Below are 27,962 nucleotides of genomic sequence, written 5' to 3'. Positions count from 1 at the left end.
CACATGTGAAGGAAGATGCAAATACCTCCTGCATGAGTGGTGAATTTCGAAGTGTGGCTGTGGTAAAAGACAACCCCTTACTTTTTTGTGTTTAGTGTGTTCTTACCCACACATATTAGCATGGTTGGCTATGTACAGTGCGAAAGAAGTTCAACGTACACATGTACATCACATTGTCAGAATCAGATGTTTTTTATTTAGACTGGAGGAATCCGATGAGCTATGAAGCTCTTTTTCACAGATCTCCAGTAGTTCAAAGATGTCCAGTAGACACCAAATTGTATCGTGTATTATATATCTCTATGTTAGGATATGGGTCCATTTGTGAGGCGATGGATTTCTGTGTGAGTCTGTGGGTCTCCGTGTGTCTTCTCTGTAAGTGAAGTGCAATATATTACTCAGCGTTATCGATCATCGCCCCACACACTTTTAAAAAGAGGTACAAATGGAAATCACCTGGCAACACCGGAAGGCCTCGAATGGCTTCTCCAAACTCAACACACTTTTATGAGCTCGGTCCGTTACAAACGGTATTCAAATGAAGGACAAAGTATAAACTGTATGTGTAAAAGTATGTGTTGAGTATCTGGCTCAGTGGTTAAAACCACCGACTCACAATGGAGAGTCTTTAAGTCTTGATTGCAGCAATTTTGGTATCCATACTATTGGGTTCTTTTGGAATCGTATATTTATTTTGTCTTCATTCAAATACTTTACCTTGACAGTCCCCTGAGAAGGGACATCTCACTCGCAATGGTGTCTAGGGTGTCGACTGACGCATTCAAAGTTTCAATTGCAACTTGTTTAACCAGGTGAGGACTCAGAGAGACCAGGATAACTTTCATTTGCAAGAGTGATCTGGATTCGCCAAATTGACCAAAGTAGCACAAACAAAGCACAGCAATAAAGTACAGAATTGGAACAAAAACTAAAATTACAAAAAAAACACGTACATAGAAAACATAGCAAATGCGTAATGGAGTTATTTTGGTGGTATTGGAATGAGTTACACTAAACGCTAAATATATCGATTGTATATCTATATGCACAAGTCATGGCCTAGCATCCCATGCACCACCCTACAGTACGTCCTATGAAGGATGCTGTATTTAATGCTGCACTCATTCCAGTTCCATTTTTATTTTCTTTATATTATATTTTAGTATATTTAAAGGTGTCACCCCCCCCCCCCCCCCGCAATTCTATTCCAATTGTGCAATCAGAATCAATGTCAGAAAACAAATCATCGATTCCATATTCGTCCAGGTCAGTTTCGATCCCGCCGAATGTCAGATAATTTCGCGCCCAAAGTAAAAAAAATCCCCTCAAGTTACTTTTACTGGTAGGAACCCACTGGTTCTACCAGCCCACAGGGGATTATTGTGTCCGTCCGTCGTGCAGGTAGGGGCTGGGTGGGGAGGGGGCTGGGTGGGGAGGGGCTGGGTGGGGAGGGTGGGGCTGGGTGGGGAGGGGCTGGGTGGGGCTGGGTGGGGAGGGGCTGGGTGGGGGGTGGGAGGGGTCGGGCTGGGTGGGGAGGGAAGGGGCTGGTCACCCCGTGGTGCCCTTATAAAACTCAACGTTTAACCAACTTACGCTGGCTTGTGCCCGCCCTCACAGTCGGGCATATTTGCGGAATACACCACGCTGCCGTTGACCCTGGCCATTGACCGAGCAACCCAACGTTCCTACCAGCTCCCTCCGCAGGAATGTGTTTTATTCACACACTGCAGAGGGCAGACTTTCCCCACACACAGAGCTGTGAGATTATTGTCTGTCGCACGAAAATATATATTAAAAAAGACACGTTTAATAATACCCAGAGAGCTGGAATTGAGCCGCATATAATTGTGTAAAAAAAAAAATCCTGAATTTAATGTGTTGTGCGACCAAGCTGAGCCTCATCCCCTCGTTGCACTTGAAACCTGCGGGTTGTTGATTGTCGAGGCGACTGAAGCTGAGATTAGAATGGCAGCGGCTCAGCAGTGCCGGCTCGGTGCTTTGGGCCCTCTGTGCCATCCAAGCTACCTCCGGACGAAGTTAGATAAAGTGTAAATACTATACTCCTTGTGTCTTGAAAGATAAATCTTGACTTAAAGCTTTCGTGACTGTCGGAATTCATATTCTTGGTTCTTTCGGTAAAGTCACGTAGATAGGATCAAAGAAAAAGTAGTTTTTTTTCTGCCCCCCCCCCTTCTCTCTCACCTACTACTGCCGAGGCTACTATACACTACACTATACACTACACTATACACTGTACACTACACTATACACTATACTATACACTATACACTACACTATACAGTATACACTACACTACAGTATACACTACACTATACACTATACTATACACTACACTATACACTATATAACCTCGTGCCACGGCAGATCTCTCGCCTACTTCAGCAGTTGTTTCTTGCTGTGGTTGTCCCACTTGATGACGATTGCCTGTGTTGCGATCAAAACGTCGTGATCTATTATTTTTCTAACTATGTAACTTTACCGAAAGAACCAAAGAGTATGGAATCCTGCAGTCACGAAAGCTTCAAATCTCTCTGAGGATGTGTTCTTACTTTTCTCCTATAAGGCCTTCCTCATCAGTGAGACGAACAAGGTAAAGCTGGATTTTGATGGTTCTGTACAAGATATTGAAGCAAAGAAAGGTCAAATATCCATGTAAGAAAATTGCACGCGATACACACGATAAAAAAACTAGTGTGATTAAGACTCATTACGATAAGCAGTAATATCAAACTCTGAAATAGTCTCATCTATTTGTGTATCATTAACATAAACTCTGCTATATGATTAAATTGTTATAAATATTGTACAATATTTAACATTTTGGGTACGAACCATATGTTTACCAAATGGTTTTTTCTGCTCTCTTTTAAATGTGCCAATGCCTTGTATGTATGTGGGTTAACCTTCTTTTGTACCGTATGTAGCTAACTGCTAATCGGAGGTGCGGACTTCATCACCATTAAGGGGGGGAAAACTGCTGAGTCTACAGTTTTCAGTGATTTTAATATTAATCTAGACTTTTTTTCTGATAATCTTAATTATGAAAATGTAACTTTCCTATCAAACGTTGGCATTTAAAGAGAAGAGGACATGAGACAGTCTTCTAATCAACAGATGTGCAATAGCAAGGATATTATCCTCCAAAAAATCTAATGTACCACTGTAATTACTCTACAATTTGTTTAGTAGTAAAATGCCAACAGATAACTATATCCGGAGTGGAATAAATCGATTCGTAAGTTCACGTACGCGCATCGATATCACGGGTATAAGATTCAGTTTTTTTATAAACGTATACGTATGCGGTGAGTTCATGTGGCCACTACATTCTCCACAATAAAAAAAACGGGTCAAATGATTCAAATCACAACCGTAAATCTCAGCAACGTATAGAATCGCTGGGGGATGAAGATTTTTCCCCTACAGAAATACACATACATAGCTTGATGTCAGATTTTGCTGTTGCTAAAGTTTACATGTCCGAAGATGCTCTCGATTTAACACGTAGGCTTTCGTGACCAATATCATCCATAATACAGGTTTTTTTGGGTTAGATCGCGTAAATATATAAATGTGTCGTTAAACCCGCCACCACCCGACACAGCTAATTAGTAAGGTTTGTCACGTAAACAGAACGTGCCAATTCGTTACTAGTACAGCACGGTGTGTTGGAGAGCCAAGCCACAATATTTACAATCTGAGTACGACGTTTCGCCAGTTCTCAGTGTTTCCACGAACATGGCAGGATATCCACAATTGCCTTCCACTTGCGCATTTTGCTGAAGGCAAGGGCTTCATTTGGCCTCTAAGGTAGACAATAGTCACCACTGACCACTCGGTACGACTCGGTCAGATTGCATGACCTGCTTAACCACTGGCAGACGGAGTGATGTCGATGAGCAGCAGAAGTGTTGGCAGCAGGATATCTCCAATGCGTAATGCGTCCTGGTTTTTCAGAAATCTCCAGAAGACTGTGTACAACTCCATTGTCGCAATAACTGCCATCAAACCAGCGTCTACGAAACAAACCCGCGAGGGAAACGATAAGTGAGTGGAACACACAGGTTTATAAATATTTGTATTTCAACGGAACACACACGTTTTAGCTTGCACTACTTGCGCTACTTGGTTGCATGCAATTTAATCGCTGATCCGTGGACGTCTCTGCAATCAGTTGCGAGCAGTTTGCGTGACCAGTTGCTCCTTCGCATCAAGCCCGCGCGGCTATTCGCGTCGGCCGTATCGCATCACACTCACGTTCGCGAATTACGATCAGTCGTTGGCAATCCTGAATGCGCCGTCGTTTCCTTGACGCACAGCCATTCGCTCAGATGTGGTCAAAGCGCCTGCAGGCCGATAGTTCTGCTGAGCAGTTTGTCTGCACAACTGATCGTTGGGGCGTGCACTTGGCCACTGTCTAGGCTTGAGTCGAGAGCACACTGAGCAAGCACGGATGAGGTCTCGGGCTGAATTAACAATCAGTCAATTTTTCTTGGTTCTTTCGGTAAAGTCACGTAGAAGGGAAATAATAAAATAGTAAAAATAAAACATAATAAAATGAAATTCTCACGACGTTCCGGCCACAACGCAAGCAGCCGTCCTCAGGTGAAGAACAGGGCTGTCGGAAAGACAGCGGGACTTTACCGAAAGAACCAAAAAGATTAATCCCTGCAGTCACGAAAGCTTTAAATCGCAAAATCAGCCAATTGCAACCAAATCACCTTGCACGTGCCTGATACCATCCAACTCTGGAAAATACGGAGGAGGGGTCGAGCCTGGTTTGTGCTTGGGATGTGTCACCACAAGTGCATACCAGGTGCTACAGGCAAAAAAATGCATTTGAAATCGATAAAAAGGTCAATTAAAAGATTAAGGGGTTGTGTCAGAGGTCGCAAACGGGTTTTGATTCCTTACCCGTACCCGGCCGCACCAGGGTCGCAAACGGCTACCCGTACCCGTACCCGGCCGGGTACGGGTAGCCGGGTATCAGGTAGGGTACGGGTATCGGGTACCCGATTGCGACCTCTGGGTTGTGTTGGCAGTTAGCATGCAACCAGAATGTAATTGTGCAATGTCTTGATTTCAGGTCAGTTATGGAGGTGTACTTCTACTTCAGCAATGGGACAGCTGTGAGTCAAGAACGAGCGGTGAAGTACGTGCCAGGTTCACTGTCAACACTGTAACTGCACAAGTAAATATACAACAATATATACCTATGTTTACATGTAGAACTTCTTTCACACCGTATGTAGCCAACTGTGTAAATCGGAGGTGCAGGGGAAGGACAACAAAACTAAACACAAAAACCAGTCCTAAAGAAATGAGTGTTCTATCTAGATTTAAAAGTTGCATAGCTTTTATATATATACTGTATCTGATTTTAAAAAAAACGTATCTGACCCAAACACTTGTTTCTGTCACTTACTACCAAGACATGTCAAATCGTGTGATTTGACATGTCTTGGTAGTAAGGGATTGTCGTTATAATAAACTCATTTATAATTGTGTTTTCCACAGAGTGATACAGGACAGTGTGGGAACAGAGGCGGTGCAGAAACTCATAGGCCTGGGAATGACTGGTGTGGTAAGTGCAAGGGTTGTTCAATGGTACCTGGTAAACCGGTAACCGTGATATGATACACGGTAAACCAACAATCATTTTCAGAATCAATGACCGGTCCCAAAGTCAGGAAGTGGTAGCCAAAAGTGACAAACAGCACAATGGCCTAAGTGACCTCTGCAATATGTATTTACGCCTATGGCCCAGTAACCCAGAATGCACGCCACCTTGCCAGATCTTGGAAGCTGAGCAGGCGCGAGCTTCGTTAGTGGCTGGATTGGCGACCGCCAGGCATGAAACAGGCGCTGTAGGCTGCTGCTGTGGGGCTACAGTGCAGCAAAATGCATTTTTGTGCTTTCTATGCTTCTACATCGATGCTCTCCCCGCCTTCACTCACCTGCACCGACTAGTGCGGTGAATTATGGTAAACAATCCACCCCCCCCCCCCAAACCTGCACGGTGTGGGAAGGCCGTCATCCAGCAGTGGATTGACAAAAAGGGTTGTACATGTACATAGAGTTAAATAAATACAAAATGTATGCAGTTCATATACAGTCGACGTGATAACTGATTATCATGTCATGTCTCTGTGCGCGTGCGGCCCACAAAAAGTATTTAAACGTGTTATTCGGCCCTTCAGAAGGAAAATGGTTCCCCACCTCTGATATAAATGATCGATTATCAACAATGAATACCATTCACCATTGTGTCCAGTTTCTGACCTCATCGCTTTACATTCCCTCCGCGTCTGCTACAGGGCTCGGGTCCCACATTTGAAGATCCAAATATGGCGCAGTTAAGGCTGTTGGAGATTTTGGTGATCTCGCTGGCGGTGGTTCTCCTCCTCATCCTGACTGTGATGATCACCATCACAGTCTGCATGCGCACGAGGTAGCTCATAACAAGCATAATATTCGTTAGTGTTTGTGCTATAATGTCTCAGATATGTAAGGTCGGGGGGGGGGCGGGGGCATGCTGGGGGGGGGCGCCACGGTGGAAAGATGTTAACTACCTCGCCTAGTGGACAGGAGGTCGTGGGTTCGTCACATCCTGACCCAGACGCCCTTGGTCACATGGATTTTTCTCCTGGTCCTCTGGTTTTTCCCTCCACTTTTAAAAATAACATTCGTTTCGAGTATTTGGCTGCTATAAATGTCAACATCATACGCCACTTCGTTAGGCAATCATTTGGGGGCCGGTCACTTCTGAAAAATAACTATATAGTTCAGTGGCTCTTTCCTGGTTATATATCTATACAATTTAACCCAGTTAAGTAATTAAGCTGCAAAGTGGGTTCCTATTGAGGCCTTATGAACAGGTCTGGCTGTTAAATGTGATTTCCGTGTACAGTGGCAGCTGGAGCGGGAGAGAAAGGGGTTTGCATGCAATTTATAATCGATAGAATGAGCAGATGAGTCATGTATTGTTCAGGATTTTTTCTTTTTTTACTCGTGATGCCTGGCCCCACCAATGAGCCTCCACCGACGATGTAGTAGGGTTCGTTGAGAACGATCCAGGAAATATTTTTCGAGTGTACTTAGCCAGAGTCAGTAATCTACACTTATAGATGCTCCACTGACATAATAGCGAGAAACTGTAGATAAAAGACTCTCATGTCTCCCACTAATCTCAATACGCATTTTAAATCATTTTAACAAACCATTCTGTAAGGTATGGAGCCATCACTTTCACAATTTTCAATCACGTGTCTATAGATGGATCACCCTGTCTGACATTGTCTCATTTAGAGTGTCTCTTCAGTCTGTGTTATATCCTGTCTCGTCTTGTACATCTCCCATCTCTCTCACATTTCGCTATAATGCCTGTATGCTATAGCCAAGACAGTATCTTGAATATATCACAAGTTTGCATGCAAAATCGTGATTACTTTCTTCATTTAAATTCAATGCTGGAGTGGCCCTTTTTTCATTAGCAAGTCTGCATCATCCTAAAGTCTTCAATAATCAGGTTAACAGTTCTTAACACAACAGGAACCTAAGGAAAACTTCTGGAGGACTTGATTGGAGAACCAGCTTTAGCAAGCACACACATGGGTATTATCCATTTAAATTGTCTCTTGTTTCGTATTAAACTTTATTGGGTGTGCCACGTCCACCAAAAATTACGATCATGCTGTTGCATCTCTGCAGCTACCAGAGGAAACTCAAGTCCATGACCGCGATGAACCGCGCCAAGGAAGTGAAGAGTGCACCAGCGCAGAACGGAACCCAGGTTCCCGGCACGAACATGCACGCCACGGAGAAGTGAGTTGCCCAGCACGGCAGCGTCTCTCGCCACCCTCTCACTATCATCGCGTCGATCAACAACTGAGAAACACACCTATGGGATTTGTGTCTCTCTGACAGCCCACGGTGGGGTGGAGCAGCGGAACAGTGGCTTGCATGCTGCGCTGTGAACCTGATGACCCATCATTTATTCACGGCTAACATGAGTGGGGAGTGATATTTGAACTGGTCCTGGGCCCCCCGCATTGACTAACTCGCACTGACAAGGGTGGTGATGTATGGTCACGAAACCCCAATATGGTATGTCGCCGCCCTCATCCAGTAGTGGCGCCACGGTGGCGAGATAATAAATACAGAAGGTCGTGGGTTCAATTCCGACCCTGACGCCTGTATATTTGGAGTTTGCATGTTCTCCCCGTGGTTGAGTGGATTTTTCTCCGCATCTTCCGGTTTTTCCCTCCACATTTAGAAGCATGCATTTTGAGTATTTGGCTGCATTGAATTTCGACGTGGTTAGCCATTTCGTTGCGCTATGATTTGTGGCCAGGTCACTTCTGAAAAAGAGCTATATAGCTCAGTGGGCCTTACCTGGTAAAATAAAAAAAAATGTTTATAGTGTGTAGAACTTCTTTTGCAGCATATGTAGCCAACATAAAAGGAAGGACAACAAATTAAACACAAATTGTGACCTTAATCCAGCAGTGGATTAACAAATGACTAAAAATTAGAACAGCTTATGTATTAACATCTAGAAGGATTCAGATGGCTTTTGTTAAATAGCTACATTTAAAGTGTTATACTAATGCAGTACCTAATGCGTACGTAGATCTCTGCATGCATTTTATTGATGAAAACATTTTAACTATATTGGAGGAATATTTATAATTTCACTGCTTCAAGATGACAATAAGTTTCGTGTGCTCTGGCTAACCAATTGTATTTTGAATTGCAAATTGGAACGATCCAGTTCAGTTGGTTATTCTTCTTATGCAACTTTTACAATCGTCGCCGTGTGCAATGCAAATCTGTGGTGACGTGAAACCGCCGGTGTCTCCGCAGATCGAACCCGCTGTGGAACAGCCCCGTCTATGAGCTTCCTGACCTCGGCTATATCGAGGAGAGTGACCCTGACAGGAAGAGGTCGGTGACAATGCGAGGAAGGCGTTAGGTTTCATTAATTGGACGTTTAATGCACACCAACCGATTCACTTAAAAAATATAATAACGTATAGACCAGTGGTGTAGCTATCAAATGTACAGGTAGTTGCAACTGTGCCAGGGGCCACAAGCTGCAGGGACCCAAGCACCAGGGTACAAAGAGGGGTGGGGGGACATGGGACGGAGTTGGTGGGGAGGGGATTGCCTATTAATTCCTTGCACCAGGGCCCATGCCAACCACGCTACACCACCGTAATGAACAGACAACATGCACATAGAACGTTTTTGGTCCATCAGCAATGGGCCCTCCAGATAGATTTTTCCAGCAGTGTTTTATATCAGCAGGCGAAAGCTGGAATGGTTTCACTTTTCGGTTTGAACTGCAGAGTGAAACAAGTTAAATGCTCCGGTATCAGGTTTTATCTTTTGAAACAAATTATATTGGAAAACATTGGATCCAGAAGGCTCATAGGCTGCTGGACTAACATACTAACATACATATAGTTTTATTTGTAGACACGGACTTTTGTCACTTTGTTCATTATTTTATTGCAAACAATCCTCCTTCACAGTGCACAATGCATTGCTAATCAACTGTTTTATGTAGTCACAATGATAATTTTTGATGCCATAATAAAACGTTCACAAGCGATGTGACAATCGTGACGATGATGATGGCTGCCGGTGGTTGTGATGACAGTCATGGTGACGGTGGTGGCGGCGAAAGTGGTATATCTGAACATCGTTTTCTTCATTTTCTCAGCATAAACTCTCTGGATGAAAATGTTCTTGATGCAAGCGATTTGCGGATCGAAGAAACGGAAATGAGTGTGAAGAAGGTACGCATTTTACGGTTCACATTTCAGCTCATCGTACTGAGTTCTTATCTAAAAAGACTAAATGCAGCATCTTGAAACCCCCTCCGAGGAAGCTTTTATTATACACATACACATTTTCCATGTTTATCGTTTACTAAAATATGAATGCACCTCTGGAAAAAAGAGAGAGGCACAAGCAAAGTGACATTTAAGGTAGCTTTGTCTGTTCTTTGTCAGTCTGTGTAACTTTTCAATCCTGAGCAGAGACCTCTCCCCCAATTGTCTTCCATACCGTGCTTTCTTTCGTTATTCATGCCCAGTAGAGGCCTCCGATTTCTTGACACCGTCTCGCCATCTTTTTCCGCCGTCTTCCTCCTTCACCATCTGTTTACCATCCACTCCGTTGTTAAAATGTGGCGAGGCTGAGTGAACGTCCATTCGTCATCCTGCGTGACATCGCATCCAAAACACAGCCACACCCTTGAACGACGTCTATGCGTGTCAACAGGCGCCTCCAACGAATTACAGCCCCAAGCACGGTGAGAGCGCCCAGCAGAACCTCCTGGGAGCCGCCCTCCAGCAGCGAGAAAAGGATCGCAGTGCCCGCGACATGAAATTGCCAAACTTGCAGGGCGTCGACAACGATGCTCTTGACACAACGGATATCTAACAGGAGCCTGCGGCGTGCCCCTGCACCCCATCAGCTCGCAAGCTGATGGCTCCCTCTCAATCGTACGGTCGCTAACAAAGCATACACTGGTGCAGCCATGTGGAGTTATGGCGAGGGATGTGGAAGTAATCGTGCAGAAAAAAAAACCTCGTTCTTTGCAGAGCAACCTGTGGTTCCAGAATCGGAATCTTCATTTGAACTGGAAGAATCCGATGAGCTATGAAGCTTTTTTTCACCAAAATATGTTTATCTTACAAAAGTAACGTTCGTGATGAATGTAGTTTACACAGGTTAACTGACAGAACAAAGTGGGTTTTTATTTCTTTAAGGCAACTCCAGGACTCCCAGCTTCTCTTAAGATTACCAACCACGCAGTAAAACATATTCCATACATGCATTCCCCTTCCACACATAATTTAAGGACAGCATTCAAAGGGTTTAATAATCTATTTTCACAGTAACAAAAAAAAGCTCAACACATTGATCAATAATAATGCCTTCAAATAAAACATAATTAAACTAGGCGATGTTTTGGGCACTTCACATGAGACCATTTAATGGCTTGTTCACCTCATATTAAGGATAATACAATAGCACAAAGATAAACAAAACGTTTCCAAACGCTCTATATTTCTACTAAAGAGCAGCTGGTTCATGCAACGGAGCCCGATGTCGCATTACGGACCTTGATGGCAATATGATTTTGGCGTTTCGGTGCCTGAACACAACGCTTAATGAATGGCACCGCTTCTGGTTAGGACATCTCGGTACAGACGCGGCAGTTTGACAATCATTCTAAGCAATTCCCACGACTTTTCTGATTTTGTGGGAGGCCGGTTCGGTGGATGAGCCTCTGCTCTAGAGAGCAAACGGATCCGAGTTCAGTGCGTGCTCTGTATTGCTCACTGCTCTGAGAATCCTCAAATTATTTGCAGCGAAAAATTACTTCTGGGTCAAACTTCCTTTTGGAATTGTCAGGCATGTGCTGGATTAGTCTGTGCTATGCACGTGGAGTTGACACGAGCAAATATATTATGCATTCTGAGGAAAACAACTGTAGAAGTTAAACTAAAGATTGTGATTTACTAGTTTTAACAAAACGATAGCAATAAATTATAGATGTTTAGGACAATGTATGATAGCACTTTATGTAACATTTTAAGGTTTACAAAGTAATTGTAAATCAAAATACATTTCAGGTACTCTTAATGTTTTAATTATTATTGTTAATTTCACCTTTGCCAATACATAGCAACAGAATATTTGCGTTTAATATTGTAATTGTCCACTGGTCTTTGCTATTCCTCCGATGTTACTGTATTCTGTTTTTCAAATGTTGTGTTTTCACAGCGGAGTTTTGTCAAAATCAAACCTGAATATATATGTAATGAGAGTTTCATCGTATTAATAAAAAAATGAATCTTACTACAATCATTCATGTGCATGTCTTTTTTTTTCTTTCACTGCCCAAACTACACTCGAACTTTGAGCAAAACTACTTATAACATATACACGTAGCATATACATCCAGGTCGCCTTGGGTGTAGAGCTCGCAGCTCGCAATCGGAAGTCTGCGAGTTCAATTCATAATTGGGGGGGGGTGTTCACTCAGCCCATCATCCCTTCGGGGTCGATAAATGAGTACCACTGTGGGGTAGTCAAGTGTTGTTGGGAAGACGAGCTACCACCAGAGGAATGTGGAATTACCACCACTTAGCTCAGTGCTGTGTATGTATGTTGAACTTCTTTTGCATCGTACGCAGCAAACCGTGCTATTGGCACAAGCATCACCTCAACACTCGGTTGAGCAAGATGTCATTTTCACATCTTATCCATTTACGTCGATGATCGTTTTCTGGAATCGCAGAGGAGACCTTCCGGCAGTTAAGACGAACAGGTGACTTCATGGGACCAATGATTGATTTGCAGATCCCACGGAACCTTACACAGCAGCTCGTATTTCACACTGAACAACGTCTTCACGTCTGTATCACCACTTAAAGCAGTGTTTTTAACTAATTTTCAAAGGGGGGGGGGGGGGATTTTCGCCAATAAGAAGACATCATCAGTGTGAGTGCACTGTCGCCACACATTTGAAGCCATTGGGGGTTTAACAGCAACATGATGATGGGGTATTTACGCTATATTACCCAAAAAAACCTGCTTTATGGACATTGGTCGCAAAAGCCTACGTGTTAAACTGATGGGGGCAGTGCCGGATTTTCTTAGTAGCAAAAGTAGCTACATATGTAGCTACGGGCCCCGCACTTTCAAGGGCCCCGCGCTAAATGCTTTCAAGCTATCAATTCCGGTTCAATGATTCTTCACTTGCTCTATCACTATAGTACTATACCGCCTTCAACGTTTACGAACGACTGGGTGTTTAAGGTTAGCGATTTGTCGTATAGCAAAAGAAAAATACAATTACTTTACTATGCAAGTGAAAAATTTGTGTTTTAATATTTCTATTTTTTTTATGCTAAAGGCCCTGCACTAGCTTCATCCGGCACTGATTGGCGGGGGGGTGTTTTCACCCTTCGTGCATTGTCGGGGGTAGCGGGGGGCGCAATGAAGAACACCGCCCTTGAAGCAGCACACACACACACGCACGCATTTAATTCCACCTGGACGTCTGCGCCACTCGACGATCTCGCGCCAAGCCCCCGTCTGTCCGTGGGCTGCTCTGCAAGTTGACCAGTGGGGGGCGCAGTCCCTCGTCTCTCTCCGTGTGTGTGGACGTGGGACAGAATCTCAGAGGCTTGGAACGGGCAAGGCTGATCCGCTGTCTCGCGCACACACACAACAGACAGCACAGCACACACACATACACAAGGCACAGCACACACAGCACACACACACAGCACACATACAGCACACACACACAAAGCACAGCACACAAAGCACACACACACAGCACACACACACAGCACACACACACACAACACACACACAGCACACACACACATCACAGGAGAGGCGGTGTGAATTTGTAGAGACGGCGGTGGTGGCGTGGAGGAGGTCACCGCCCACCCAAACAAGGCATCGCTTGCGTAACACAAACCGGCGACGTCATCCAGAGAAGAGACACAGATTGTGGAACGAGCGATTGGACGCAACAACAACAACAGCAGCAGCAGCAGCAGCAACCAAACAACAACAACCAAGAAACCAAGAAAGCAAAGCGAGACCCGGTTTGGGTGTCACTCCGCTGCTCGCGTCCGCGGTGTCGCTACCACGTGGAACGAGCGACTTGTCAGATGGTGAGCGAGACATAGCGAGTGGTGGTGGTGCAGCGGTCCCGGGCCTCCCCTAGGTCGACTCGGCCTCAAACGAGTCACCTGGTCGCGGTGTTGTAAATATACGTCGCCAATGGGGGAGACAAAGGCGGTCGGGCGTGGTGGTGCTGGCCACTCGGTGCTCGCTAACAGCACTTGCCCCTGCAGTCTGTTACAGGCTACACGGGGGATCTTTGTCTTTGTAGTATGTCTGGAGGTGCTCGCTAACAGCACTTGCCCCAGCAGCCTGTTACAGGCTACACGGGGGATCTTTGTCTTTGTAGTATGTCTGGAGGTGCTCGCTAACAGCACTTGCCCCTACGGTCTGTTAGAGGCTACACGGGGGATCTTTGTCTTTGTTGTATGTCTGTAGGTGCTCGCTAACAGCACTTGCCCCTACAGTCTGTTAGAGGCTACACGGGGGATCTTTGTTGTGTGTAGGTGTTCGCTAACAGCACTTGCCCCTGCAGCCTGTTACAGGCTACACGGGGGATCTTTGTCTTTGTTGTGTGTCTGGAGGTGCTCGCTAACAGCACTTGCCCCTGCAGTCTGTTACAGGCTACACGGGGGATCTTTGTCTTTGGTGTGTGTCTGGGGGTGCTCGCTAACAGCACTTGCCCCTGCAGCCTGTTACAGGCTACACGGGGGATCTTTGTCTTTGTTGTGTGTCTGTAGGTGCTACTCGCTAACAGCACTTGCCCTACAGCCTGTTAAAGGCTACACGGGGGATCTTTATCTTTGTTGTGTGTCTGGAGGTGCTGGCTATCAGCACTTGCCCCTGCAGCTTGTTACAGGCTACACGGGGGATCTTTGTCTTTGTTGTGTGTCTGGAGGTGCTTGCTAACAGCACTTGCCCCTCCAGTCTGTTACAGGCTACACGGGGGATCTTTGTCTTTGTTGTGTGTCTGGAGGTGTTCGTAACAGCACTTGCCCCTGCAGCCTGTTACAGGCTACACGGGGGATCTTTGTCTTTGTTGTGTGTCTGGAGGTGCTGGCTAACAGCACTTGCCCCTGCAGTCTGTTACAGGCTACACGGGGGATCTTTGTCTTTGGTGTGTGTCTGGAGGTGCTGGCTAACAGCACTTGCCCCTGCAGCCTGTTACAGGCTACACGGGGGATCTTTGTCTTTGGTGTGTGTCTGGAGGTGCTGGCTAACAGCACTTGCCCCTGCAGTCTGTTACAGGCTACACGGGGGATCTTTGTCTTTGGTGTGTGTCTGGAGGTGCTGGATAACAGCACTTGCCCCTCCAGTCTGTTACAGGCTACACGGGGGATCTTTGTCTTTGGTGTGTGTCTGGAGGTGCTGGCTAACAGCACTTGCCCCTGCAGCCTGTTACAGGCTACACGGGGATCTTTGTCTTTGTTGTATGTCTGTAGGTGCTCCCTAACAGCACTTTCCCCTACAGCCTGTTACAGGCTACCCGGGGGATCTTTGTCTTTGTACGGTGCGAAAGAAGTTCCACGTAAATGTGTGCAGCGATTCGCGCGTTTACAGAGATATCTCATTAATAGTTGACCGTGCAGGTCCGCAGCGTCATCAATAATCATGAGAATTTGGTCATTCTGCTGCAAATGAAGCGTGTTGTGTGTTGTGTTGGTCAGGCTGCGTATTATCACGCAATTTTGCACATTGGATGTGTGCATGATGGACTTTTTTCGCACCGTACGTAGCCCACCGTGCTAATCGGATGTGCCACTAGGCCTGTCATTTTTATAAACATACACTTCAGTACACTGTGTATTACGTAGGCAGTACATTTTTGCACTGTGCAGTGTAGAGTGCTGTGTATGAAATTAATGCAGCCCAAATCTGTCGTGACAGTGATAGGATGGCCTTAATTAATCCAGTAGTGGATAGATCATGGCTCTGGGTGATGATGATGATGGTGTTGGTGAATGTGATTTGATAAGGCACGGTGGGCGTGCCGCAGGGAAACTACAGTGGACCTAAAAAAAATCACGGTCATGCTGTGACCCATTTTACAGAGCCCTCAAAACTGCTTTGTTGTCAACTGCAATTGCTGCAATGTGTTATGCTTCTTCCAACAAGTAAGGAATTGCCCGGGCTTAAAATCACTCGGTGTATTGCCAAGTAATAATAATTATCATCGTCAATCACGAAAAGACATGCATATCCATCCATGTCAACTGCTAAAGTGTAACAATAACCATTTAATCAACACGACTTTCAACTGATTGTGTTTTCAATAAATCGCTGCGGTTTTGCTGTGAACGCTACGGTTTTTTTTAGATTCAAAATCTTTATTTAGCCTGGAGGAATCCGATGAGCTATGAAGCTACTGATGACTATTGTATGTAAGGTGTATTGGCCAGAGGTGTGGACTCGAGTCATGTGACTTGGACTCGAGTCAGACTCGAGTCATGAATTTGATGACTTGCGACTCGACTTGGACTTGCATAACAATGACTTTGTCCCACCTATGAGATGTGGACTCGAGTCATGTGACTTGGACTCGAGTCAGACTCGAGTCATGAATTTGATGACTTGCGACTCGACTTGGACTTGCATAACAATGACTTTGTCCCACCTCTGGTATTGGCATATATGTCTACAAAAGTCACGTGGACAGAAAAGTAATAGATCACGACGTTTCGATCGCAACACAAGCAACCGTCATCAGGTGAAACAAACACAGCAGGAGAACTGATGACGTACGTCGCCTGATGACGGTTGCTTATGTTGCGATCGAAACGTCGTGATCTATTACTTTTCTGCCCACGTGACTTTACCGAAAGAACCAAAGAGTATGGATTCCTGCAGTCACGAAAGCTTCAAATAAAAAAAAGACATTTATTTTTGGGGGGGAGGTGGCATTTTTTTGGAAGGGGGTCAACACATTTTTGATCGACTTTTTACCCCCACGTCTGGGATGGGGGGGGTCCACTTCATGTAACTTTATTTTTAATTCAGGCCTTTTCAAAGGCTCTTGTAATTTAGTTGAAGGACAAACGGAAGGCCGGGATTTTATACTCGATGTCCAGTATTGGGCGGGTCAGAAAGTTACAACAGCAAACAAGGCAAAAATAAGTAATATTTTTTTAAACTTTTTTTTAAAACACGCTTTTATGAAATGTACGAGTAATGGAAGAACTCCAAGACTCCAGGAAGTGGCCCCGAAACTTGCCACAACGTCAGTTGACCGTGGACAATTAGACCCAAGCCGAAACATAACATATAAAAAATAATATTTACAAATATATATTTTTTATGATAGAATATAGATAGTATTGTCATCAGTATGACATAAGTATACCAAGTTTGCAGTCGATACCACATTGGGAAGTGGATTAAAATTTAGTTACAATATTTGAGGATACAACAACGACGACAACAACAACGTGAGTTAAATGAAAGCGTGTAAAAACGATCGGAGTGTAAAATAGAGAAAATTGTAAAGCAAGTCACTAAAATTAAACAAATAAGCAAATTAATGACATAAGTCCGATTCACCAAGATTGGGCAAGGCAGCAAAAGAACTCAAACTAAAATTTGCAGCACAATGCCTGCAGTGTTACATTGCACGTGTGCAGTACACTCCCTGTTGACCATTCGACACAAACTGCACCATTGATAACGAGGTCACAGGTCACGGGGGCCATGGAGAAATCCGTCTCTCTCGTTTTTTACCCTTTCCCCCCCCCCACCAATTTTTCAAATCCATTGGGCGGCTGAGTCCTGCCGATAGGGGATTGGTGCTTGTGAAGGGGGTGTGAGTGCAGCGATCAACCGGACAATGACAGCGGTTAGGAATTCCTGTTTGCTCGGCTGATTCTGACCACCCCATCCCGAGCCAACCACCCTCCCCTGCTCCTCCTCCTCGAGGCTATATTTACATTTTCAGATGCTTACTTTGTTTTCGACCAACGTTGAACATGATGATGATAATAATAATACGGGTAGAATGCTTCTACAGGCATTTGTTTAGTCTAAATAGCAGCAGGTTTATCTGATTACGAGCACTTTCACGATGAAATCCAGCAACACGAGTTTGATCGCAAGGCATGGTAAACATCAGTGGCGAGTGGTTTCCAAACTAAACTATTTTTTATTTTACCAGGTAAGGCCCACTGAGCTATGTAATTCTTTTTCAGAAGCGACCTGGCAACAAATGATAGCTCAACGAAATGGCTTAGCATGTGGAAATGTACAGCAGCCAAATACTCTAAATGCACGTTTATTCTAAACGTGGAGGGAAAAACGGGAGGGCCCATATACAAATCCACGCGACCACGGGGGGAGAGAGACATACAAACTCCAAATATACAGCAGGCGTCATGGTCAGGATCGCACCCACAACATCCTTAATACCAGGCGAGGTAATTAACATCTCACCACCGTGGTGCCGGGTAGAATGCTTCTACAGGAATATATTCAGTCGAAACAGCATCAGGTTATCTGGTTGTGACCACTTGCTCTATGAAATCCAGAGTTTAATCGCCAGTCATGGGAAATATCCGTGGCAAGTGGTATCTAAACTAAACTATTTTTTTTTTATTTTACCAAGTAAGGCCCAAAGAGCTATCTTGTTCTTTTTCAGAAGAGATTGGGCCACAAATGATAGCTCAAAGAAGTGGCTGATGTGTAAATTTACAGCATAATCAACGTTTTTGGGTTAGATCGCGTTACTTATAAATGTGTCGTAACCCTCCACCACCCGACACGGCCAATCAGCAAAGAAGTGTCACGTTGACAAAAGACAAATAGTTCACTACTTTAGCCCACCGGTGTGTTGAAGCGTGAAACCACAACATTTACAATTTTTGAGTACGACATTTCGCTGGTAATTGCATCCAGCATTATCGGGCAATCGAATTGCCCGGTGGGCTAAAGCAGTGAACTATTTGTCTTTTGTCAACGTGACACTTTTTTGCTGATTGGCCGTGTCGGGTGGTGGAGGGTTACGACACATTTATAAGTAACGCGATCTAACCCAAAAACGTTGATTATGAATAATATTGGTCGCGAAAGCCTACGTGTTAAACTAAATTTACAGCAGCCCAATACTCTAAACGCATGTTTCTAAATGTGGAGGGAAAAACCGGAGGACCCGAACAAAAATCCATGTGACCACGGAGAGAGAGACGTGCAAACTTCAAATATCGGAACCGGTCCCAGGTCCCCTTCTTTACCAATCCACGCTGAGCAGTTTGGTGAAGTATGGTCAAACAACTACCAACACCAACATACCATCGAGAGGCCTTCATCCAGCAGGGGATCGACGAAGCGCTGTGAATCATCTTAACTTTCTGACAGTGATAATAGGTTCTTTACCCTCATGATGTAAACCCAGAGCCCTCATTACTCTGATAGTGCGTTGTCTTTGAATTGTGCACCTTTTTGGCGTCTTCTGGTCGAACACCGTATGAGACTAGTAAGGAAAGCTGTCTCTGGTGTGGACCAAACACATTCCTGCGGAGGGAGCTGGTAGGAATGTTGAGTTGCTCGGTCAATGGCCAGGGTCAACGGCGGCGTGGTGTATTCCGCAAATATGCCCGACTGTGAGGGCGGGCACAAGCCGGCGTGAGTAGGTTAAACGTTGAGTTTTATAAGGGCACCACGGGGTGACCAGCCCCTCCCCACCCAGCCCCACCCCTCCCACCCTCCCCACCCAGCCCCTCTCCACCCTCCCCACCCAGCCCCTCCCCACCCAGCCCCTCCCCACCCTCCCCTCCCGAACCTAGCCCCACCCTCCCCACCCAGCCCCTCCCCACCCTCCCCTCCCCATCCAGCCCCTCCCTCCCCACCCAGCCCCTCCCTGCACGACGGACGGACACAATAATCCCCTGTGGGCTGGTGTAACCAGGAGGTTTCTACCAGTATCAATTTCAAGGACAATGCATACATTATCAGAGTGTGTTTTTGTTTGCATTCTGACTGCAGGTATTGTGGTCTATGCAAACATGACTCCTTGTAAAAAAAGAGGTTTCAGTTTTGTTGCCAGATAAAAGAGTAAAAACCTATTATTATATTTTGCTACTGGCAAAGGAGGCTTCATGATGTTTCTGACAGTGGTACGGTACTGCCCATTAATAAGCGCGTAGTGATAATATAACTTTCACAGTGATTCATGAATAAGCATTTAATCACAATAGCTTTTTTGTCAAAGAGATCTTGGCGTATCAACTTTGTGTTGTTAATGTGTGGGTTATGCTTTGCCAAAGGTTCTACTCTGCCAAAAGCTAACAAAGACTTGTGTGTGGTGTGTAGCTTGCAGAGGACAGTTTGTGTGGGTACATTAACATATCTATTGCGATCTCTATATCTTTCCACGACTTGCGTGTGTGTGAGTGTGCCATGCCCCAGGTGGTGTAATGAATGGTTAGCACGCCACGCTACAAACCCGGCGACCCGAGTTCGTTTCACGCTCACAGTCAACACCAATGACGATTATCTGAACCGGTCATGTGCCTCCCCTAGGTCGACTCAGCCTTAAATGAGTACCTGGCGCAGAGGGAGACAAATGTGGCCGGCCGTGGTGCTGGCCACCCACCCCCTCGTGTGCCGTGCCAGCCTTCATAGGTGCTCGCTAACAGCACTTGCCCCAACACTCTGTTAATCGGTTATACGGGGGTCTTTGTCTTTATTTGCCATGACCCAGGATGAAAATTCCTTGGTACTTAATTGTAGGGTGGAGACCGGTTGCCTCATTCTGTGGGTACGCTGGAGTGGGGAGCAGTGCTGTGGTCATTCATGGCAGCGTTGCAATCATGCCGGTCACTCAAGTTGTATTCCTGGTCATGCACGTCCAAGTAGCATGAGGCAACCTTAACCAACTTCGATATACAATTATCCTGAATATACACCTGATCTCATGAGATCTTGGAAGCTAAGGAGGGTTGAAACTGATTTGCATTTGGATGGAAGATTGGAAATCTCGCATGGTGGCGAGATGTTAACTAACTCGCCTGGTATACAGGAAAGGTTGTCGGTTCTATTCCGACCCGCACGCCTATTTATTTGGAGTTTGCATGTTTTGCCCGTGGTCGCGTGGATTTTAGAACCATGCGTTTAGAGTATTTGGCTGCTCTAAATTTACATACGATGAGCCACTTCGTTGAGCTATCATTTGTGGCTAGGTCGCTTTTCAAACAGAGCTTTGTATCTCAGTGGGCCTTACCTGGTAAAATAAAAAAAAAAATCGTTTAGAATGGAGTAAATACCAAGTTGTGTCGGTTTGAACGTTCAAAGTGATCAGGAAATGCTAATATGGTAATGGATTCTTGAATCCATCTATGCAGAGATTCGAGTATCACCTCCACCTCCACCTATGGGCTCACCAGGTGCTCCGGTTTCCTTCAACATCTCGACTGATAGAAGATCATTCATGCTCAATTTTCCCTCTCTGGCACTGGGGTTTCCCTATTCATGGGAACCCGGGGCATCATAAGCCTCAGAGTCTTGATCATCATAACCAAGCTGGCAGCCTCCCCAGTGGGTCATGCACATGCCCACAGGAGAGTAGCTATAACGACGGCTTTGCACACACCCGGGGCAGACTGATGGAAATCACGGCAACAGCTTTTGCACACCATACATTTGTGCAACATTGGCAATCTTAACATGGAATGAACGGGACGACGCTCACTCTCGCCGCGGGGCTCCAAACTTCACGCCGGGTTTTTTCTCTCGTTTCTTTTTCGTCCGCGTGCCCCGCAGGCTGGTCGGCCAGAGCTGCTGGGTCAGACCGAGCGCGAGGGAGCGCTCCCCGAGTTAACCGCCTCCGGCTGGCTCGTGCAGGCCTCCAGGGATGCCCTCCACAAGGAGTTTCTCTTCAAAGATTTCAACCAGGTGCCCCCCCCTCCGCCCGCGCCACCCTCCCCCCACCTAACCATTTACACTCCGGTATATTTTAGAATACCTCCCTCAGACATTTATTTCCTCTAAGTAATGTCCTGTTTGTGTATTCTGCATTTCACATTGCGCAATACTGCACTGCAGTGCCGGATTAAGCTTGTGTGGGGCCTGTAGCATATGTTATAAAGGGGCCTTAAATAAAACAAAAACACGTAAATATTTAAACACAAATTTTTCACTTGCATAGTAAAGTAATTGTATTTTTTCATTTGCTATACAGCCAGATCATACGACAAATCGCTAACCTTAAACACCCAGTCGTTCATAAAAGTTGAAGGCGATGTAGTACTATAGTAATAGAGCAAGTACAGAATCACTGAACCGGAATTAATAGCTTGAAAGCATTTAGCGCGGGGCCCTTGAAAGTACGAGGCCCGTAGCATATGTAGTTACTTTTGCTACTAGGATAATCCGGCACTGGTGCACTGTATTATTCATAATGCTTAAGTTTGTCTCCTGATGGCTCCTCGCTTCTAGGCATTTGGATTTATGTCGCGGGTCGCTCTTCAAGCAGAGAAAATGGACCATCATCCAGAGTGGTTTAACGTTTACAACAAGGTCAGTACAATAGTGCATTAATCATTCCGGAATGTATTGTGGGAGAGACAAGACAGATATTCTTACCAGACTGTTAGGGCAAGCACTGTTACCTAGGAACCAAAGGTACACTACTGACGATGCGCTCCCCAAATTTCACCAGGCTCACTGTTCATGAACTCTTGGAAGTGCTTGCACAAAGGATAGTAACATCTCATCCTGTGTTCTTGGAATTTGAAAGTCAGCACAGCGCACGAGTGGGTAGTGTGACCAGCACCACGCTCTGCCAGCTTTGTCTCCCCAGTGGCGATGTTTACGCACTGGACCAGGTATTGATTTAACCCCGAGTCGACCGAGGGGAGGCCCAGGACCGGTTCGTATATTCGTCACTGACATTAGCCGTGAGCGGGAATCGAACTCTGCTCGCCGGGATTGTAGCAGAGTACACTAACCTTAACACGATCGCTGCCGTAACCCTCCCCGAATACTCTGGGCGAGAATGCACACGCTCTGTCATGCATCTCTCAGTAACCCAAAATCTCCACAAGATTTACAATTTGAGTACGACGTTGTAATTGATGGGTTTATAACGATGCTCTAATTAAGACCGGAAGCAGGTGGATTGCTTCACTATTCGGGCAAATCGCCCGATGATGCAGGATGTTAATTACCAGCAAAACATTGTACTACTCAAATTGTAAATGTTGTGGATTTACTCTCCAACGCATCGGTGGGCTGAAGCAGTAACTAATTGGCGCGTCGTTTACGTGACAAACCTTACTGGCTGTGTCGGGTGGTGGAGGGTTACGACAGATTTATGCTTACGCGATCTAACCAAAAAAACCTTTATCATGAATGACATAAATTATGATAATTGTTTTTTACCCTTCTATCTGGCAACAAAACTGACACCTTTTTTACAAGGAGTCATGTTTGCATAGACCACAATACTTGCATTATGGCTGCAGGTATTGTGGTCTATGCAAACATGACTCCTTGTAAAAAAAGGTGTCAGTTTTGTTGCCAGATAGAAGGGTAAAAAAACAATTAACATATTTTTTACTGGCAAATGAGGTTCCAATGGAACATAAATCATGTTACGGCTTGTGCAACCTCCGCTGGTCCCCCCTCTCCACAGGTGCAGATCACTCTCAGCACTCACGACTGCGGGGGGCTCTCAGAGAGGGACGTACGCCTCGCCCGGTTCATAGACAAAGCCGCGGCCTCAATTTAAGCGCGACCCGGCCCCCTCGGCCTTGTCTGTCCGGTGCTCGCCCAGCTGCATTGGCTTACGGTTACCGAACGGATATGTGATGAGGTCGCACTCATTACACACACAGTGCTTGCCACGAATGAACCACAGTACCTTGCTGATCTCGTCAAAGAGCATAAACCCTCACGCGAACTCCGGTCATCCTCGCAGTAGCGGCTTTTGGCTGACCATCGAACAAAGATGGTCGCTGCTGTCCGCGTGCTTCCAGATGCGCTTCTGCAGCCGTCTGGAACGTTCTTCCTTCCAATGTTAGGAAGCCACTGGAGCTATCCACTTTTAAACCTCGATTGAAAACTAATTTTTTTTAAATTGATTTTTGTGTTTAGCTTGTTGTCCTTCCCACGCACCTCCAATTAGCACGATTGGCTGTGTAAGGTGCGAAAGAAATTAAACGTACGTACATACACACACGGTACTCACGCCAAGGTCCGCACCAGATGAGACGCAGGAAACTGCTGAACCCTCACGGTGGAGATCGAGGTCATCTCATCCGCTGCCACCGAAGCCGCCACATCTTGCCATCGCTTCTTTCCACCTACCGAACGCCACGCACCATTAGTCAACACATCGTCGGCCAAGGTTTTTTCGCGTACGGTTGTCTGCATTTTTCATTTGATTCGAATTTGCGGTGTGTGAAAAGTGTGAAAGGGATACCAAATAAACGTTTCTAATCGTGTGCAATTCTCGTCATTATTGTAAATATCCGGTGACATACCTATTCTAAGTCAAATGAAGATGCTATTTACACTTCACTGTTTGTAAGCACTTTTAAAAAATATGTTGGAGACTTAAGTTTAACACGGCGTTAGAAAAGTTAAAGGCATGTCTACGAAATGCGAAAGTTACTTATACTGCGCTGTTTAAAATATTGACCAGCAGAGATTGCCCTGCTCTGCAACACGTGCTCATGAACAATCAATGGCGCGGCACAGAGGATACCCCATGAGATAGACCCCATTGCTTCTTGTGTTTAGTTTGTTGTCCTTCCCGCGCACCCTCGATTAGCACGTTTGGCTACGTACGGTGCGAAAGAAGTTCAACATACGGTACATATATGAGCCTCTGCCGTTTTTCCAAGATGCCCTTCGAAGAAGGGACGTGTACATTTTAAGAGTTACCAAAGCAAGCGATTACTCCATTGTAACAGCACGTGGTTACTACATACAGCAGTATTTGGTTTGACAAGCTTGACCGCTTTGAAATATTAGTCAAGGCCAAGCATGGTGATGAACAACACATCCCAACTGCCAGTTTGCGCACTCGGCTGATTCATTCAGCGCAACAAAGTAAAGGAAGACGAGTCATGGACGCTTGCATGCGTTCCCCCATTGCGTCGTCAGAGCCCTCGCGTGGCTAGTTCGGTGGATTTGTGGTTGTTTTTTTCAACGCGTTAGCTCAACAGCGGCCTCATGTGGACACACAAGGGGTGATGAATGTGAGAAGAACCACGTGAAAATTAAAATGGAATGTTGGACCAAGATTGGTTCAACGGTATCAACCACACGTCAACGCTCGCCCAACGTTCCATGGTTAATGCCTAAGGGATTTTAATCGGAATCTATGACGTGTGCATCATTCGACGCCACGGTGGCGAGATGTTAACTACCTCGCCTAGGTATGCAGGAGGTCGTGGGTTTCGACCGCCACCCAGACGCCTGCTGTTGTATATTTGGGGTTTGCGTGTCTCTCTCTCTCTGTGGTAGCGTCGATTTTTCTCCAGGTCCTCCGGTTTTTTCTTTCCACGATTAGAATCAACAAGCGTTTAGAATATTTAGCTGCTGTAAATGTGCACGTGATAAGCCACTTCGTTGACCTATTATTTGTGGCCAGGTCGCTTCTGAAAAAGGAACCGTATATCTCAGTGGGCCTGACCTGGTAAAATAAAAAATAGTTATGTTAGTTTTGTAACGTGTCGCCACTGTTCATTGTCGATTCTAGCAAGAGGTAAGTGTGCCAAGAATCTGTGGCTTTGGAGTCGTGAGTCCAACTAGGATAGAACCAGTCCCGTGAGATGGTGGCTGCACGCGGCCTGTGGAGGCAGCGAGGGTTGTTGGATCACCGCGTGAATGTTGAGAAACTCCGTTCCTCGTGGGCGTTGAGGAGGGCCCATTCCCTGGTTCACCAGAAGGCAGTACAGCAAGTGGATTAATCGCCACCTGTTTCCATCTTTACGGGGATTGAGTGTTGCCCCCTCGCACACATGCGTTTTCTCCGGTTGTCTCCCACTTGTATAATACACATTCAAATAATAACCCAATGCAGGACTCTCCTGAACAAAAAAATACATTATTTTGTCTACGTCTCTATTTTGTACACGTGTATTTGATCTCGTCACATCCGTATTTGTTATGCTGCCATCGCGATAGGATTGTATACATTGAAAGAGGGAGTCTCAAAACTAAAAGTTCTGCGAAAGAGGACCCCAAATCGGTTACCAAAGTTCAAAGTTCATTTATTAGGTATAGCCCTGTGAGCCATTCGGCTCTTGAATCGGGTGCAACCGCAACAAACAAAAAACAAAAACATGAACAAGAAAACATCTTAAAGTGGCTATGTGCAAACAGAAAATCCAAGAAAAGACAGCAAAATATTGCAGAAAAAATCACCGTACACCAACCCTGTGCAAATATCCCAGTGGGATGCAAGTCAAACAACATCAACAACCACAAGACAACTTAGATTAAGGCCATCAGTCTAACTCTGTACTACAACAAACAAACATGGCCAAACCAAAAAACTTTTCGAAAATCACCAAAATAAGGCCATAAATACAATGACACAGTGGTCATAGGAACTGTGACCGAACTTTCACAATAAACGACGTAAAAAACAACATGTACTACCAAACTCTGCAGCCATAGCTGGCTGCCTGAGTCACTCCACAACAGTAGGAGCATCAGTCGGAGTATCAACATTTCAACGCGGGCGCGTGAATTCTCAACGAGGCTACGCGAGTATTCTGCTTCTTTTGTACGGCTGCTGGAACAACTACAATTCCACAAGGCCAGTTATCGCTGTGATGATGTCTCCTTCGTATTTTTGAATCGTGAAACGTTGCACGGTGTTTTTATTTTCTGGATGAACCACGGTGAGAACAGTTCACGCCTCGGGGCAGTAGATGGCGACGTTGCACAAGGTTTTTAAAACGGTTTTTTCTCAGCAGCTCAACCACAAACTGACGTTCATGAAATTATTTTTTGTCACGCTTTCACCACCGCGAACAGACCTCCACTGATAATTACGTTATTGTCCAGAGTCTTGCTAAGACTCGTTTTTTTTACGGGGCCTGCTTTGGGATGTTTGCCCAACTCATGCTTTCAGTTTTAAAGCTTTCGTGACTGCAGGGATTCATCTTCTTGGTTCTTTCGGTAAAGTCACGTAGAATGGAAATAATAAAATAATAAAAATAAAACATAATAAAATACAATTCTCACGACGTTTCGGCCACAACGCAAGCAGCCGTCCTGCTTCCAACTCTCATTGAATTGAGCTGGGGTTGCATCGGCTGTTTGCGTTGCTTGCATCTAAACCATGCCTCGGTGGGCAATTTAGCCGAGCGACGATGGCTATGCACGCCGCCTGTAGTCCAGGGTTGGTGGATCAGCGTGCGCATGATGTTGTCAAACTCCCTTCCCGTGGGCTTCGAGGAGGTGCCCATAGCCTGGCTCGCCAGGAGAAGGCAGTACAGCAAGTGAAAGAATCGCCATCTATTTTCCATCGGTACGGGGATAAAGCGTTGCGTGGGTTTTCTGTGGGGTTGCTTCGGATTCCTCCAACTTAGTTGGCTGAAAAGATCTTAAAATAAAAAAAAAACCCAATGCAGGACCCTCCTGAAAAATAGGCATACGACTTCAGCGTGGCTCTCCTGGATAAATTCTTATTCTTATAGTAAATTAAAATACTACTTACTGGATGAGAGCCCGTCTTACGGCCAGAGGCACGGGGGGAGGGGGGCATTATTCTCTGAACAGCATTCATGATACTGTGTTTCACGAGTACCTGTCGCACCAGTAGGTCACTTTGACCTGACCGGGGTGACCGGTAACCGTATAGGTGACGTGGTGTAGACTTACATATTTGATCGCGGATAAACTAAAAGTGCGGTTTTACGGATCTAGATGTTTGTTTTCGTTCACTCGCCGCCGTGTGTTGCCTCACCAATCGTTGAGCTGCCCCATCATTTGACAAAGAGAACCCGCGTTAGATTATTTGGCTGCTATCAATTTCCACAATTTATAAGCCACTGCGTTGAGCTATCCATTTGTGGCCAGGTCGCTTCTGAAACAGAAGCTCGGTGGGCTTTACCTGGTAAAAAAAAAATTCGTTTAGAATTTAGTAAATACCAAGTTGTGTCGGTTTGAACGTTCAAAGTGATCAGGAAATGCTAATATGGTTTCGTGACTGCAAGGATTCATACTCTTAGGTGTTTTCGGTAAAGTCACGTAGATAAAAAATAAAATTAAAATTAATAAAAGTAATAATAAAATAATAAATCACGACGTTTCGGAGGCAACACAAGTCTCCATCA

At 45.4% G+C, this 27,962-nt stretch overlaps 2 protein-coding genes across 2 annotated transcripts in view; both read left to right on the top strand.

Moving 5' to 3' along the window:
• The window catches only part of CDHR2 (cadherin related family member 2), a 62,660-nt gene extending 50,855 nt beyond the window's left edge, over positions 1-11,805 (top strand). Inside the window, exons 24-32 of the mRNA XM_078859637.1 lie at positions 2,585-2,673; positions 3,979-4,068; positions 5,108-5,173; positions 5,539-5,605; positions 6,339-6,472; positions 7,732-7,845; positions 8,887-8,967; positions 9,749-9,824; positions 10,312-11,805. Coding sequence (XP_078715763.1) covers positions 2,585-2,673; positions 3,979-4,068; positions 5,108-5,173; positions 5,539-5,605; positions 6,339-6,472; positions 7,732-7,845; positions 8,887-8,967; positions 9,749-9,824; positions 10,312-10,473 — 879 coding nt within the window. The 3' untranslated portion in view covers positions 10,474-11,805. The remainder of the gene's footprint in view (positions 1-2,584; positions 2,674-3,978; positions 4,069-5,107; positions 5,174-5,538; positions 5,606-6,338; positions 6,473-7,731; positions 7,846-8,886; positions 8,968-9,748; positions 9,825-10,311) is intronic.
• A 1,631-nt stretch (positions 11,806-13,436) lies between these two features.
• Positions 13,437-24,104, top strand: LOC144934149 (pterin-4-alpha-carbinolamine dehydratase 2-like). The gene is made up of 4 exons (XM_078859636.1): positions 13,437-13,733; positions 21,427-21,558; positions 22,102-22,182; positions 23,300-24,104. The coding sequence occupies exons 1-4, from the start codon at positions 13,731-13,733 to the stop codon at positions 23,393-23,395; spliced, it is 312 nt and encodes a 103-aa protein (XP_078715762.1). The 5' UTR covers positions 13,437-13,730; the 3' UTR covers positions 23,396-24,104.
• Positions 24,105-27,962: the final 3,858 nt, after the last annotated feature.

Source organism: Lampetra fluviatilis, chromosome 9, assembly GCF_964198595.1.
Source record: "Lampetra fluviatilis chromosome 9, kcLamFluv1.1, whole genome shotgun sequence".
Taxonomy (NCBI): Eukaryota; Metazoa; Chordata; class Hyperoartia; order Petromyzontiformes; family Petromyzontidae; genus Lampetra; species Lampetra fluviatilis.
The sequence above is the reverse complement of the archived record's forward strand: the minus strand, read 5'-3'. Positions and strand labels throughout refer to the sequence as shown.

Coding starts and splice junctions, on each gene's coding strand:
- LOC144934149 (XM_078859636.1), top strand. Junction 21,559..22,101: donor TCTTCAAAGATTTCAACCAG/GTGCCCCCCCCT, acceptor CCTCGCTTCTAG/GCATTTGGATTTATGTCGCG. Junction 22,183..23,299: donor GGTTTAACGTTTACAACAAG/GTCAGTACAATA, acceptor CCCTCTCCACAG/GTGCAGATCACTCTCAGCAC.